Source organism: Carya illinoinensis, chromosome 6, assembly GCF_018687715.1.
Source record: "Carya illinoinensis cultivar Pawnee chromosome 6, C.illinoinensisPawnee_v1, whole genome shotgun sequence".
Lineage (NCBI taxonomy): Eukaryota > Viridiplantae > Streptophyta > Magnoliopsida > Fagales > Juglandaceae > Carya > Carya illinoinensis.
Window position 1 is genome coordinate 32,439,011 of NC_056757.1, and position 13,318 is coordinate 32,452,328.

Here is a 13,318-nt window from a genome sequence, read left to right on the forward strand (position 1 = left end):
ATATATAATACCCTTATCTCTTCCTCCAACGTTCCCACTCTCACATGGAAAGCCACATTTTCAGTACTACTTGCGTCATGATCAGCGTCTTTCTCCTTCACATGCTGCTTTTCTAATCTTTTGCTTGGCCATGGATGCATGATAACATCTTCATGTTGGCTCCCAATTATTTAATCTTGCGGCTTGTTTGGATGCATATCTTTCATTTCTCGTATCCCTCTTTTTTAATTATTAAAGAACATTAAATAAAAAGAAAAAAGCACAGAAAAGTTAACACTTTTTAGTATCTTGTCAATGCATATATATATATATAAAAGCCACTTATGTCATGCAATGCAAACCAATTTACTTGCGATGATCAACTAACCAACTAGCTAGGATTTTAATATTTAGCTCCAGTTAGAGACAATGTGGGTGTCTCCATCCTCAATAAATTAAATATACTCTCTACTAAACAGTAGACAAGTTCCACATATTACCCTAACATGGACTTGTAGAGATAATCTTACGCAATAGTGCATTATCATTTCTCACTCATATACTATTCACCCTATACCTCACACCTGAGCTTACCTTTTTCTTTTTTCTTTTTTTTTCTTTTTTTTAATGTTAAATCTATCATCACGGAATCTATCTCTCTCATTTATCTCTTCCTCCTCGTAAAATTTTCATCACACTTTTATCTTTTTTGTAGTAATTGGATCTGATTGTCATGTAAAATATTAAGTGCAAAATGAGTTAAAGGATTGATGAGAAGTATAATTTATAAATATGTGTGTGTATGCACTTACACTTTTGATGAAAAGTGTCTGACTAGGCTACTTTTAGAAGATAATTACGTGTGGTTGATGTACATGCCTTTTTTAAAGAAGATTTCTCATTTTCTTAATCATCATCTTCTTATTATCTATTTTACGTAATTACATCTAATGACGCGCGGTGTTGGTTGGCCAATGCACAGTAGGAGTGTTGTACGTATGTGTTTGATGCATGTGGGTAGAGACTAGTCATATTAATTTAAGCTTAACAAAAACCAAAGCAACTATAGGCTATATTTCACATTTTCATGCATGATGCGGCTTCAACCATCCAATAAACTTTGCCGACAAAAGTTTATTGCAATTAATTCAACTTTGTTTTTTAGTTTTTGTTCTGGTTGAAATACACAATTAAAATAAGAAATATAGCCTTTCATGCAACACTTCTGGAGCAATTAATGTTTATATATAAAACAAGCATATTTACTATTTTATTTACTCTCTCTCGATAAAAAGACATTCATTATCTTGTCGATCCCCTCCCCCTTTTTTCTTTGCTAGCTTCTCGAGACATGAAAAGGCAATAAATATATATATATAAATAAAAAAGCAGCTACATCGATTATTATAAGAAGTAAAAACAAATAGGAGCCGGTATTTGCAATAAAGAAGGTCCTGATCTATCGATTATCACCGATATTATATTAATTAAAAAAACAATTTATTTTATTATTAGAAATTAAATGAAAATGATTGCTTTTGTTAGAGACAATAATATTCCAGTATCATCGAACTCGACCCTATTCGACAGACAAGTCACATGACTGTTGCATGGAATCTCCCTCGAGAAGTAGCAATCACAATGAATGCTAAATTTTCTTTTAGAGGTTGAACCATGCATGCATGTTCAAGAAATTAAAAAATAATAATAATAATAAATCTCCAATTATTGTAATCAACCAAGAAAAATTTTCTTTGAAAACAAGAACCAAACAGGGTGAGATTCCAACATTGGAAAAGTGGAAACAGCCAATGAAAAAAGTTAATTAGCAGAGTTTTATTGCAGGAGGGACCGCAAAAGCATTGAATATTTACTTTTTTGTTTCGGAATAAAAAGTTCGGCCTGTTTGTAGAATGTTCAAGTGGTAAAGAATTTTAATGTTCAAGATATTATTCTCTTTTTTTTTTTTCTTTATATAGTTTGAATTCAATAAATTCTGGTTTAGCACTTTATTATGGTTTATATGTTACCATATTAAAAAGGTCGATTAAATATATATCTATATATAATTCACATAGTTTTGTATATCGAGAGATGGAAAATATGGAAATGGTGACAAGATAATATAAGTAACACATGGTGTGTTTGTTGGTTATTGTCCAAAAATCAACAAACAACTCATGGATGATGACATTGCCAACTCGATGGTTCCTATATTCCTTACTTAGCATGAACAATTGAATTTATCGATATGAGTTTGTTGGTGCTCGTGTTGAATGAAAATAAGTAATTGATGTGATTTGTTGGGAGTGTAATGTTATTTATTATTATAATTTTAATATTTTTTGGTATTAAATTATTAAAAATTAATATTATTGTATATCATAATATAGTTTATTTAAGAAAAATTTTATGTATAGTCTTTTTTTTATATTTTTTATTGATGTCATTTTTTTAATATAAAATAATTATTTTAATTAATTATATTAATAAAAGAAATATATAAAAATATTATATATAATATAGCTATTTATTCAAATATAATATACTTTTACCGACCTAATCTAAGTTGGAAATCCACAACGGTCAAAGAATCTGGATGATGGGCCCACAGTGTGGGAAAAGAAGATCCTAATTTCAGGTTCCTGGTGGGCCCCACTTGGATCAGAACTCCGAAATAATCGCTTGTCTAATCCCAAGTAAAGTAGCGGGGATCGCGTTGGATACCTCCTTCATATCTATGGATTCTGCCGCCTCAGAAAGATTAGCATGGCACCCCCTCCCCCCCTACGGCCCTACCGACCCAAATCACTCTTTTTCTTCCTCGTGAACCCGGCTCCATTGAAAGGTCCGAAATGCCCATATGGCTATTGCTCTCTGATTCTCTGCTCCACTAATCATGCAGGGGTAACATGCTACTTCACCACGTGGCATGCAATTGTATCACTGTATATGATTAATTAGAAGAGTAACGATAATTACAACATATTTTTACCATCTTTTAAAATGGGAATATTTATACAAAGTGTTGTTATTTTTATAAATTATTTTATGAAAATATTTTTTATTTAAAAATAATTATAAAAAAAATTACATGTCTATCATTTTCTTAATTAACGTACTATTTTACATTATTCTAACGTATGAAATTATTTAAAATATATTTTATTGATACATGTGATTAAACCTGAGACTTTTAATAATAATAATTAAATATATTTGTTACGTATTTAAGAAAACATGGTCAGTCAATTACTTGTTATTTGCACGAAGGGTTGCTTATAAGCATGATCAGTTGCCACTTAACAAATATGGTTGAATTCAAAATATTTTTTTCAAAAATCTGCTTTGGTCACGATAAAGTTTCGTAAAAGTAATTTTATAATACGACATATTTGATGTGATATATTATATTATAAAATTATTTTTATTATAAAATAAATTTAATATATAACAATTTATGAGTTTATTTTTTTTATGGCTTTAATTCTTCCATTTTTTTGAATAGATAAACCTATTGTTAAGAGTCGACAATTGGATTGATTATTTAATATAAAAATACTTTTCATTACCTTTTGATGTCTCTTTTGATTGAGAAAAGCAGAAATCATGTATTGATGCTTTTATAATAATTTAAATAATATGAATAATACTTGTCGTACGACGTTGGGTCCAAGACTCCAACTTTAATCGGCCTTTCGACTTACGTCTGGAATGCTATAGAATTTTGAAGGCAGGTTGATTAATTTTACTCAATCGTTTCGTGTTTAACAATCTTGGATATGGGCCGGTCGTAAGAGATCAACATCAACCAATTAGATTACACTTTTGCAACGACACACAAATAAAAATACAAAAAAGATATTGCTAAAAATACATAATTAACACACGTGCGAGATGGCCTATTAATTCATAGTCAAATAACACGGAGTTCCGTGTAAAAGGTGGTCTTCTTGAGTTCTTGGTCTACCTTTTTCATGCGTTGAATCTTTATATTTTATCAAAGTGTGTTGTTACTTAAGGGTAAAATATTATTATCATCTCATGTTCTGATTTTAGTATGTTAAAAATACTAAAATAAATAATTATTTTTTACGAGTTATCTGTAATGAAAACGATTATTTATTTTACGAAGACATATATATATGTATGTATGTATTTTTCTTTTAATATTACCATCTTACGTACGTTGACCCATACGCATCATTTGATGCCTTTTTTGGATACTCTATGGTGTTTTTAATAGGGTGATCAAGTTGACTAAAATTTGAAGAAAATTCGTATAAAGGTATAAAGAATAATAATGACAATAATATTCATAATAAAAACAACAATAATAATAACGTGACAGAATAATACTGACGGCTGACATGTTTTTGTCATAATGTTCCAAACTAACAACAACGACAATAAACATGAAAAGATTATAGCGAAGATAATTCATAACAAATAATTTTTAACCTTATTGATACTTTTATTAATAAATATAAGTACATTAGTATTTGATTAATGATATTGTTTTTATTTATTGGAACAAAATGTTGCAGACAGATCGAGTGGTTCTACTGTCGACTCGTACATCCCTTAATTTTCAAGCTGCAATAGTCACGGACTGTCTGCTTCCTTGATTGGAGAATCCTCACCCATCAGATGCAATCTATTTTTTTATTTTTTATTTCACCATTTTTTAAAACTATTTAGATAATTTTAAAAATAAAAAACATACATATTCATTTAAAAATATTTACTTAATTATTAAGTAAAAAAATTAAAATAAAATAACATTTCGGTAGAGGATTTCTACCTGTGAACATAGTTGTCTTCCGTTTATTATTTAATAGAAATGATTTTGCTTTTATATAAAATAAATAAGAAAAAAAATCATTTTCTTTTGAACACAAAATTTCAAAAATCCATAATGCCACAAAATGCAAACAGAGTGGAACACGTAGTTTGACACGATTGACAAGGTATTGTCGTCCATTTCACGACGTGAATAATTCCTGCATATACCCAACCGCTCTCATCTCCAAGAGGCACCCGTGAGCCCATGCAAGATCCTATTGGGAAAACTCCAAACGAGAAAGGGCATATATGTAACTTCATCTCACCAAGACGCAAGCTAATGCGTGGTTGTGGGCCCGTTGTGTGCACTTTTTGACTGGCTTGTGCGGCTGCGGTGACCGAATCAACCTAGCCCAGATATTCCCACCCGTGATGTCCCCATCTATAATTCCAATCCAGTTTATAATATTCTATATATATATATATATTAAAAATGCTACTTATCTATTTCTACATTATTTATAAATATATAATTTATTATTTTATTTAAATATATATATTTATACATCAATAAATATTTAAATACAAAAAAAAAAAAAACAAATCACATATTAATATATGATGTAAGAGATGATAAGTAGAATTCTTTATTTTTTAAACTGTGCTAGGTTGCCGCTTAACAATGACCGTTGGACATTTCATTTAGCACATTTATATTTTTTTATTTATATATATATTTAATATATTTAAATAATATTTTTAAAAATATAAAAAATATATTAATATACTAAAAATTATTTTCTTAATTATAGTAACAATTTTTTTTTCTAAGTGGTCAAATGGAGAGGTAAGAAGTAGCTGTCATAGTAGAGTTATTCTTATTTTTTAATGTATTATAATGATTCTTTTAAATTAATATTTGATTTATTTTCAAATGACAATATCTACTATGTTGAATATTTTAAAATATTTAAAATAGATGCATTAGGTAAAATACCAACAAACAACCTTATGTGTGGCGGTGACCAAAGACCAAAACGATATAACGTTTATTCGGTCACTACAACACGTAAATGATAATATTTCAAATTGGTATATAAAATACATCATTTAATTATTTAAATAATAATATTTCATCCGTAAAATTTAAATTTTATAACTTTTTATCTAAATAAAATTCATATGAAGACTTTGTTGAATTTGTTATGTACATGAATTATAAATATAAATTTTCTAAGATGTAATTTGTAAATTCATTCATAAATCAATTTATGTTAGATAGGTATTGATATGCACCAAACTGGAATTCGTATCAGACCTGTGGGCTACGCGTATGATGCGCGTCAACGAAATTTAAGAGGTGGGGCCCATCGCATCAGAGCCGTTAAAACCTTTTCAAAAATTGGAGCGTCAACCTTGCAGATTCTCTCGTGGATAAGATTAGCCGAGAAGGATGAGGCGGGTCTATATCTATTTCAGTTGTGCTTCTTGAATGCCCCTCAATTTCTCGCGATTCAATTAATTTATAAGGGCCAAATTTGTACTTTTTTCTTTTATTCTATTTACCCAGCATTTTTTTTTTTGTTACGTCAACCAGATTCAGTACTATATAATAAAGGAATGTATTATAAATTGACGACACTCTATTTTTTGTTTTTTAACTTAAATTGATGTGTCACTATTACATGCAATATCACGTTAATTTGTATTGTAGAAGGTTCAAATGCAAGCACTAGAGACATCTTGTTAAAGCCTTTCTTTTTTTTTTTCATGAAAGTGTTGCATTTCATTAGGTGTCACCATAAGAGACTACACTATGCTATTCTTCACATATATATACATATTTTTAATTGACGAAAAATTTACTATTTTATTGCAGTATCCTATCAGTTTGTGCGTTTATTTAATGAAGAATGCGATAATCCAAACAGCTTTTGTTTCTATTTTGAATACAAAACAATATGGGCATCTTGGTAAGTGAATGTTTTGGGCAAGATTTTTTTTTTTTGTTTTGTTTCTTGTGTTGCACTATTTAACACCACTTGACATAATACTTATCAATGATGCCATGTTGGCATGTGTTCATTGGATGTCACGTGGCTTGGATGGTATGTGAGAAATTAGTTGTTTATAAAAAATAGACAGATTAAAAAGGTTTGGATAATGAGTTGAGATAAAAGTTGAATAAAATATTAAATAAATATTATTTTTTAATATTATTATTATTTAAAAATTTGATAAAATTAAATTATTTATTATATTTTATGTAAAAATTTTAAAAAATTATAATGATAAGATGAGATAAAATGTGTTTTTATTCAAATCTAACTTAAATGACACTCTATTAAAAAAAAAAATATGAAAACATTGATAATATTTACACGATAAGGGAGAAACTTTTGAAGGCAAGTCCAACTCAAATGATTAGAAAGTGGGTATGGTATTTATTATATATTTATTTTTTGACTCGGTATTAATTTAGATGAAGAAGGTTTACCCAAGTGGGGGGGCGACCGGCACGTGACCTACTTTAAGGGGGAAAAAAACACCTGTCGTGGAAACTGAAGATAGGACCAGGTATTCGTAACAACTCAATGGATACGTGGCAAAATCAGGGCGGTTGAAGGAAATCCACATCACAAAGAAACTTCGTGCTGGCTTCCTACTTCGATATCGTTCCGAATTATACGCTACTTTAAGCCTCTCGGCGATATATCCCCGCGAAGAAGGCTCGGAAGAGAGAGCACTGCGAATAAAAGGGTCCCACAACCCACAGGCCACGCGGCAACTCGACGCTGATTAGTCGTTAGGAGAGGAATCCCAGACTCAGGGCCAAAAATAGAAAAATTAAAAAAATTATAATTAAAGAGAAGAACCCGAGAAATTGAAAAAGATATTCGCTCCGGGCCAACCATCCGACTCCCAACCCTACCCACTATAAATAGCCTCTTCATCTTCCATGCAATTCTCGCTCATACACAACCTGTAAAGCCCCTCGTTCGCCTTCAGGATCCTCGTCCGTTTTCCCATCACTTTCCCGGGAAACTTGCACTTTTCCATTCTCCCTCATTTTTCCCCAGATCTGCATGGTAGGGTCTGTTTTCGCAGCTTAAACGTTGATTTGTTTCCCGGTCGGAACGGAACAGATCCGTTTAAGCTGTGAAATCCTTCTTCTGAGGGTTAGGCGTGAGGATTCGGACTTGTAGGGTAGAAGTAGGGGGGGTTTCTCTTTTTCGATAGATCTCTTACTGCTTCTTTTGAGGGGGTAGCCGGGGCCTCGGCCTCGGCGGGTTTTAAAGCCCCCACCTTCACAAACCATATGGAAAAACGATTCTTTCAAGAAAACCCTAACAACAGTTTTTGACCCATTTCTTTCCCTTCATTTTTTGGTTCTCTGTAATTAACTCTTGAGATCGTCGCGGAAAGAGATGCCGGCCATGGCGTGTTGCGTGGACGCTGCTACAGCTCGATTCCCTCCCGGCTACGCTGTTGCCACGCCGGCGGCGGGTAGCTCTTTTCTCGCGCCGGTCCCACTTTCCGGCGTTCCTCCAGCAAGCAACAACGTGGAGGCATCCCATTGGTCGCCTTCCCTTTCGGCCGAGCTCTACAATATCGACGGATGGGGCGCGCCTTACTTCTCGGTCAACGAGTCTGGGAACTTGTCGGTGCGCCCATATGGAGCGGCTACGCTGGCACACCAGGAGATAGATTTACTGAAGATTGTAAAGAAAGTCTCGGATCCGAAATTGTTGGGTGGGCTGGGGTTGCAGTTGCCCCTGATTGTTCGCCTGCCTGACGTGCTCAAGAACCGGCTCCAGTCCCTCCAGTCTGCTTTTGATCTCGCGGTCCAGTCCCAGGGCTATGGGGCTCATTACCAGGGCGTATATCCTGTGAAATGCAATCAAGACCGGTTCGTTGTCGAGGACATAGTGAGATTCGGGTCCCCCTTTCGGTTCGGTTTGGAGGCTGGTTCGAAACCGGAGCTCCTTTTGGCGATGAGCTGCTTGTGTAAAGGTAATCCACAGTCACTTCTGATTTGTAATGGGTTCAAGGACGCAGAGTACATTTCCCTCGCTTTGCTTGCAAGAAATCTCGCCCTGAACACTGTGATTGTACTTGAGCAAGAAGAGGAACTTGATTTGGTCATCGATTTGAGCAAGAAGCTCTCTGTTCGACCTGTAATTGGTATAAGGGCGAAACTGAGGACGAAGCATTCGGGACATTTCGGGTCGACATCGGGTGAGAAAGGGAAATTCGGGTTGACAACGACTCAGATTTTGCGCGTGGTGAGGAAGCTTGAGCAGGTGGATATGCTTGATTGCCTGCAATTGCTGCATTTCCATATTGGCTCTCAGATCCCTTCCACAGCTTTACTAAGCGATGGTGTCGGCGAAGCCGCACAGATCTACTGCGAATTAGTTCGCCTCGGCGCCCACATGCAGGTCATCGATATCGGAGGTGGTCTGGGTATCGATTACGACGGATCCAAATCCAGCGAGTCCGATATATCGGTTGGTTATAGTCTGGAAGACTATGCGTCAACTGTAGTTGAAGCTGTTCGGTTGGCATGCGACCGCAGGTCTGTCAAGCACCCGGTTATATGCAGCGAAAGTGGCCGAGCTATTGTCTCCCATCACTCGGTTTTGATCTTTGAAGCTGTTTCAGCCAGTACATATGAGTCCCCAGCGGTGTCTCCGTTTGGGTTACAGTATATCGTTGAGGGGCTTCCGGACGAAGCTCGTGCCGATTATGAGAACTTATCGGATGCGGCAATGAGGGGTGAGTACGAGACTTGTTTGCTCTACGCTGACCAGTTGAAGCAACGCTGTGTCGATCAGTTCAAGGATGGGTCTTTGGGGATGGAGCAACTCGCAGCTGTTGATGGGTTGTGTGATTTGGTATCAAAGGAAATAGGAGCAGTCGATCCAGTCCGTACCTACCATGTGAATCTATCTATTTTCACCTCGATTCCTGATTTTTGGGGCATTGGCCAGATTTTTCCGATAGTTCCCATTCATCGTCTCGATCAAAGGCCGTCCGGGAGGGGAATTCTGTCGGATTTAACCTGTGACAGCGATGGTAAGATTGACAAGTTTATAGGCGGCGAGTCGAGCTTGCCGCTTCATGAGCTGGAAGGCGATGGGCGGTACTATTTGGGAATGTTCTTGGGCGGGGCTTATGAGGAGGCGATCGGTGGGCTTCACAATCTGTTCGGCGGACCGAGCGTTGTGCGGGTGTCGCAAAGCGACGGTCCGCAAAGCTTTGCTGTGACACGGGCTGTGCCAGGCCCGTCGTGTGAGGATGTTCTGCGGGTGATGCAGCACGAGCCTGAGCTAATGTTCCAGACACTCAAGCACCGAGCAGAGGAGTGTGTTGATGGGAACAGCATTGCTGCGACTGCTTCTCTTGCCGCCTGCGCCCGTTCCTTCCGGAACATGCCTTATCTGGTGGTGGGAGCGTCTTCTTGCAGCATGACTGCTATCAATAACAGCGGTTTTTACTATTGCAACGAGGATGCCTACAATGATCCAGCTGCCGCTGAGGACGAGCAGTGGTCTTATGGTGTTGCTTGAGATTTGTGCAGTTGCTTTGGTTGTTTGTGCTTGAGGTCGTCGTCGTTGTCTTTAATTGTTTTTGTTCAAGTGTTTGTTTCTATATTTTTATTTTTTTTTATGTTCATTTTGATTCCATGAAGGGCAAAGGACGTAGAAGAAAGTAGTAGATGGTCGGTCCTTTGCATGTAGTAAGCAGTGAAGGTGGGGGCTGAGAACCGAATCCGCCTTTTGTAAATTCGGGATCTTATCCCCTCTATTTTACTCTCTTTTCAATTAGACTTTGATCTGTTCACAACTTTAGTTTCATAGATTTACTTTGTTGGCTGTTTAATTTGCTTTAATTGTTGCTCTATTTAACTTTTGATGCGGTGTAGTAGTGTAGTCCTCTTGGCTGGATGGTTTGGGTTTTGTTTTGTTTTGTTTGGACTGATGCAATGGATACGGTGCGAGAATCTTAAGGGGAAGTGTCAAGCAGTGAGATTCGGCAATCATGATTTGTGGGGTTGGGTTGATTTATAGTTTATGTCTTTTAGGCCAGTAAACACTAACAGCACTTTGTGCGTGTCACTTTGACTTACGTGAATCTTAAAATTCAGCAAAATTGCGTTTGCTACTCTCTCTCTTTTTACTCTATTCTTTTAGAAAAAATCTTCTTGTCATCTTCACACTTCACACACTACACTTATTTTAATTTTTTTTATTTTTTCTATAATAAATATGTAGTGTATAGACGATAAATAGAATAATTTAATTAGTTTAATAAGAATAAAATAAAATAAAAAAATAAAAAATAATATTTTAATATATAAAATATGTGATATAAAATGATGTGTAGCATTTCTCGTTCTTTTAATATCTTAATATCTTACTACACATCCCTTGGTTATGTGCGGTAAGCCTCTGGGGTGGGGTGCCATATGGCCCAAATCGCTAACCCCACCCAGGTTGGTGCCTACCCCATATTGGGCAAGTAGCCAGGCCTAATGCGCAGTGAACGGGATTGATCTCTATCAAAGTGTTTTTTATATTACCTTTTACCACGACGGAATGGTGATTCAAATTACAAAAAGAAATTCCACGTAGATTTGATCAAGAAATCTAAAAGATCTTAAATACCTCCGGATTATTCTGTGTCTTCTGTCTTAGAAATTAAAAACAAAAAAGAAAAATATAGGATTGTCTTTTCTTTCCATGCACTCATTCAAAAGGGTGGGGAGGCTTTGATGGACTTGTTTTGTTTTTTAAACATGGAGAGAGAGTTCTCCGATCTTAAATTTGTGTGTTTCTGCGTAGCTTTAAGTCTCCAGACGATTCGTGGATAGGATTTGGATGCAATGTTAAAAACATGGGACAAGAGATGTAGGGACCGGACCCGGAGAGTTGTGACCTGTGAAACACATAAATGTCGAGATACGAATTTAGACAAAAAAAGAAAAAGAAAAAGAAAAATTGATACTGCATTTTATGGGATGGAAAATGAATGAAACGACAAGCATCGATTTGAGTCTTAGGGGTTAAGGAACCAGACATCCCAGTCCTATGTTTAAACACGAGGAAGACTTTTCACAAGATAAATAACCTTTCCTTCTGAATTTCTGTGCAGTACAGAGACCCATTTTTCTGATAAAGATCTCTCTCTCTCGCGTGCTTAAAGTGGAGTGGGGTTAAGGAACCAGACATCCCAGTCCTGTGTTTAAACACGAGCAAGACTCTTTTCACAAGATAAAAACCTTTCCTTATGAATTTCTGTGCAGTACAGAGACCCATTTTTCTGATAAAGATCTCTCTCTCTCTCTCTCTCTCTCTCTCTCTCTCGCGTGCTTAAAGTGGAGTGGGTTTCAATGCTGTGGCCAGTGGGCTAAGGCTTTTGGTCATCACAAATCCCACCCGATCAGTATTTACAAACAATCTAAAATATTCCAAAAGACAAGATGCACTTAGAAAGGCCCAAAAGGGTTAAGGATGAGGCACTTAACTTTCCTGCTAATATGACCTTTATAACAGCATATACAGAATGATGACGCTTAGGACAAAAAGACGAGAAGAGAAGAGAAGAGAAGAGAAGAAAAGAATGGAATGATGACAATCAACGAATATGACAGCAGAGAGGAAAGATTGTGAATTGGGGTTGGCCCTAACTTTGAATATAGTGCTTGTCAGTTCCAACTTCAGCCATCGGAATCCCTTGCAGCTGTGTAAGGCAAAAAAAAAACGTTTTTTCTTTTTGGGCAGAAGTAAAGCAAAAAGCTTTTTTTTCCCCATCTGTGTTAGAGAATCAACTTGAAAGAAAAAAAGAGAGGGAATTCTATTGTTTGTAGGAATTTGGGTAATCGATGACTTCTTTAATTCTTAGGTAGATTCAGAATTTGAATATTGGCACTTTTGTTCTGCAATATATAATAAGAATATTGTGACATCCATGATGATCTATATTTTTAATTTTTTGGGTTTCAAGACTAAAAATGAAGTTTTTGACTTGCAAAAAAATAGTGCTACATGTATTTATAATTTTACTCATTTTATCAAGTTTTTCTTTTAAAAAAAAATAATTCAAATTTTGAATTTCAACATATTAATAGTTGACACATCAGTATATATTATTATATAAGTAAAAATTATAAATACAAATAGTATTTTTCTTTACAAAATCTAAAATTTTAAATTAAATTACATATAGAATGTTTCTCTTAACACAACTTGAACTCACAAACAAAATTTTTTAAAACTCAAACAAAAAATTTTTAAAAAATTTCCAAGACTTTTGATTTGGAAGATTTCGGGTCGGGTATGATATATCGTAATTGATTCAAAATGAAACCAACATATTCAAATCGGGTTGGGTGAGTATAGATAACTGATTACCATTTCATTTCCATCCCCACAGGACATGGTGGCATCCATTGATGTGCAGCACAAAACAAAGAGCACGAGAAAATGGCGTTGATGCAGTGGTACGGCAAAGTAGAAGGCAGGTGATGATGACGCAACGACATGCTCTA

At 35.3% G+C, this 13,318-nt stretch overlaps 1 protein-coding gene across 1 annotated transcript; it reads left to right on the top strand.

Annotated features, from left to right (window-relative positions):
• The first annotated feature begins 7,721 nt into the window (after positions 1–7,721).
• Positions 7,722–10,619, top strand: LOC122313148 (arginine decarboxylase-like). The gene has a single exon (XM_043127902.1). It carries the CDS (start codon positions 8,193–8,195, stop codon positions 10,335–10,337), a length of 2,145 nt encoding a protein of 714 aa, XP_042983836.1. The 5' UTR covers positions 7,722–8,192; the 3' UTR covers positions 10,338–10,619.
• The last annotated feature ends 2,699 nt before the right edge of the window (positions 10,620–13,318 follow it).

What these genes read in the sequence shown, in the direction of transcription:
- LOC122313148 (XM_043127902.1), top strand. Translation starts at nt 8,193, where the DNA reads ATGCCGGCCATGGCGTGTTGCGTGGACGCTGCTACAGCTCGATTCCCT.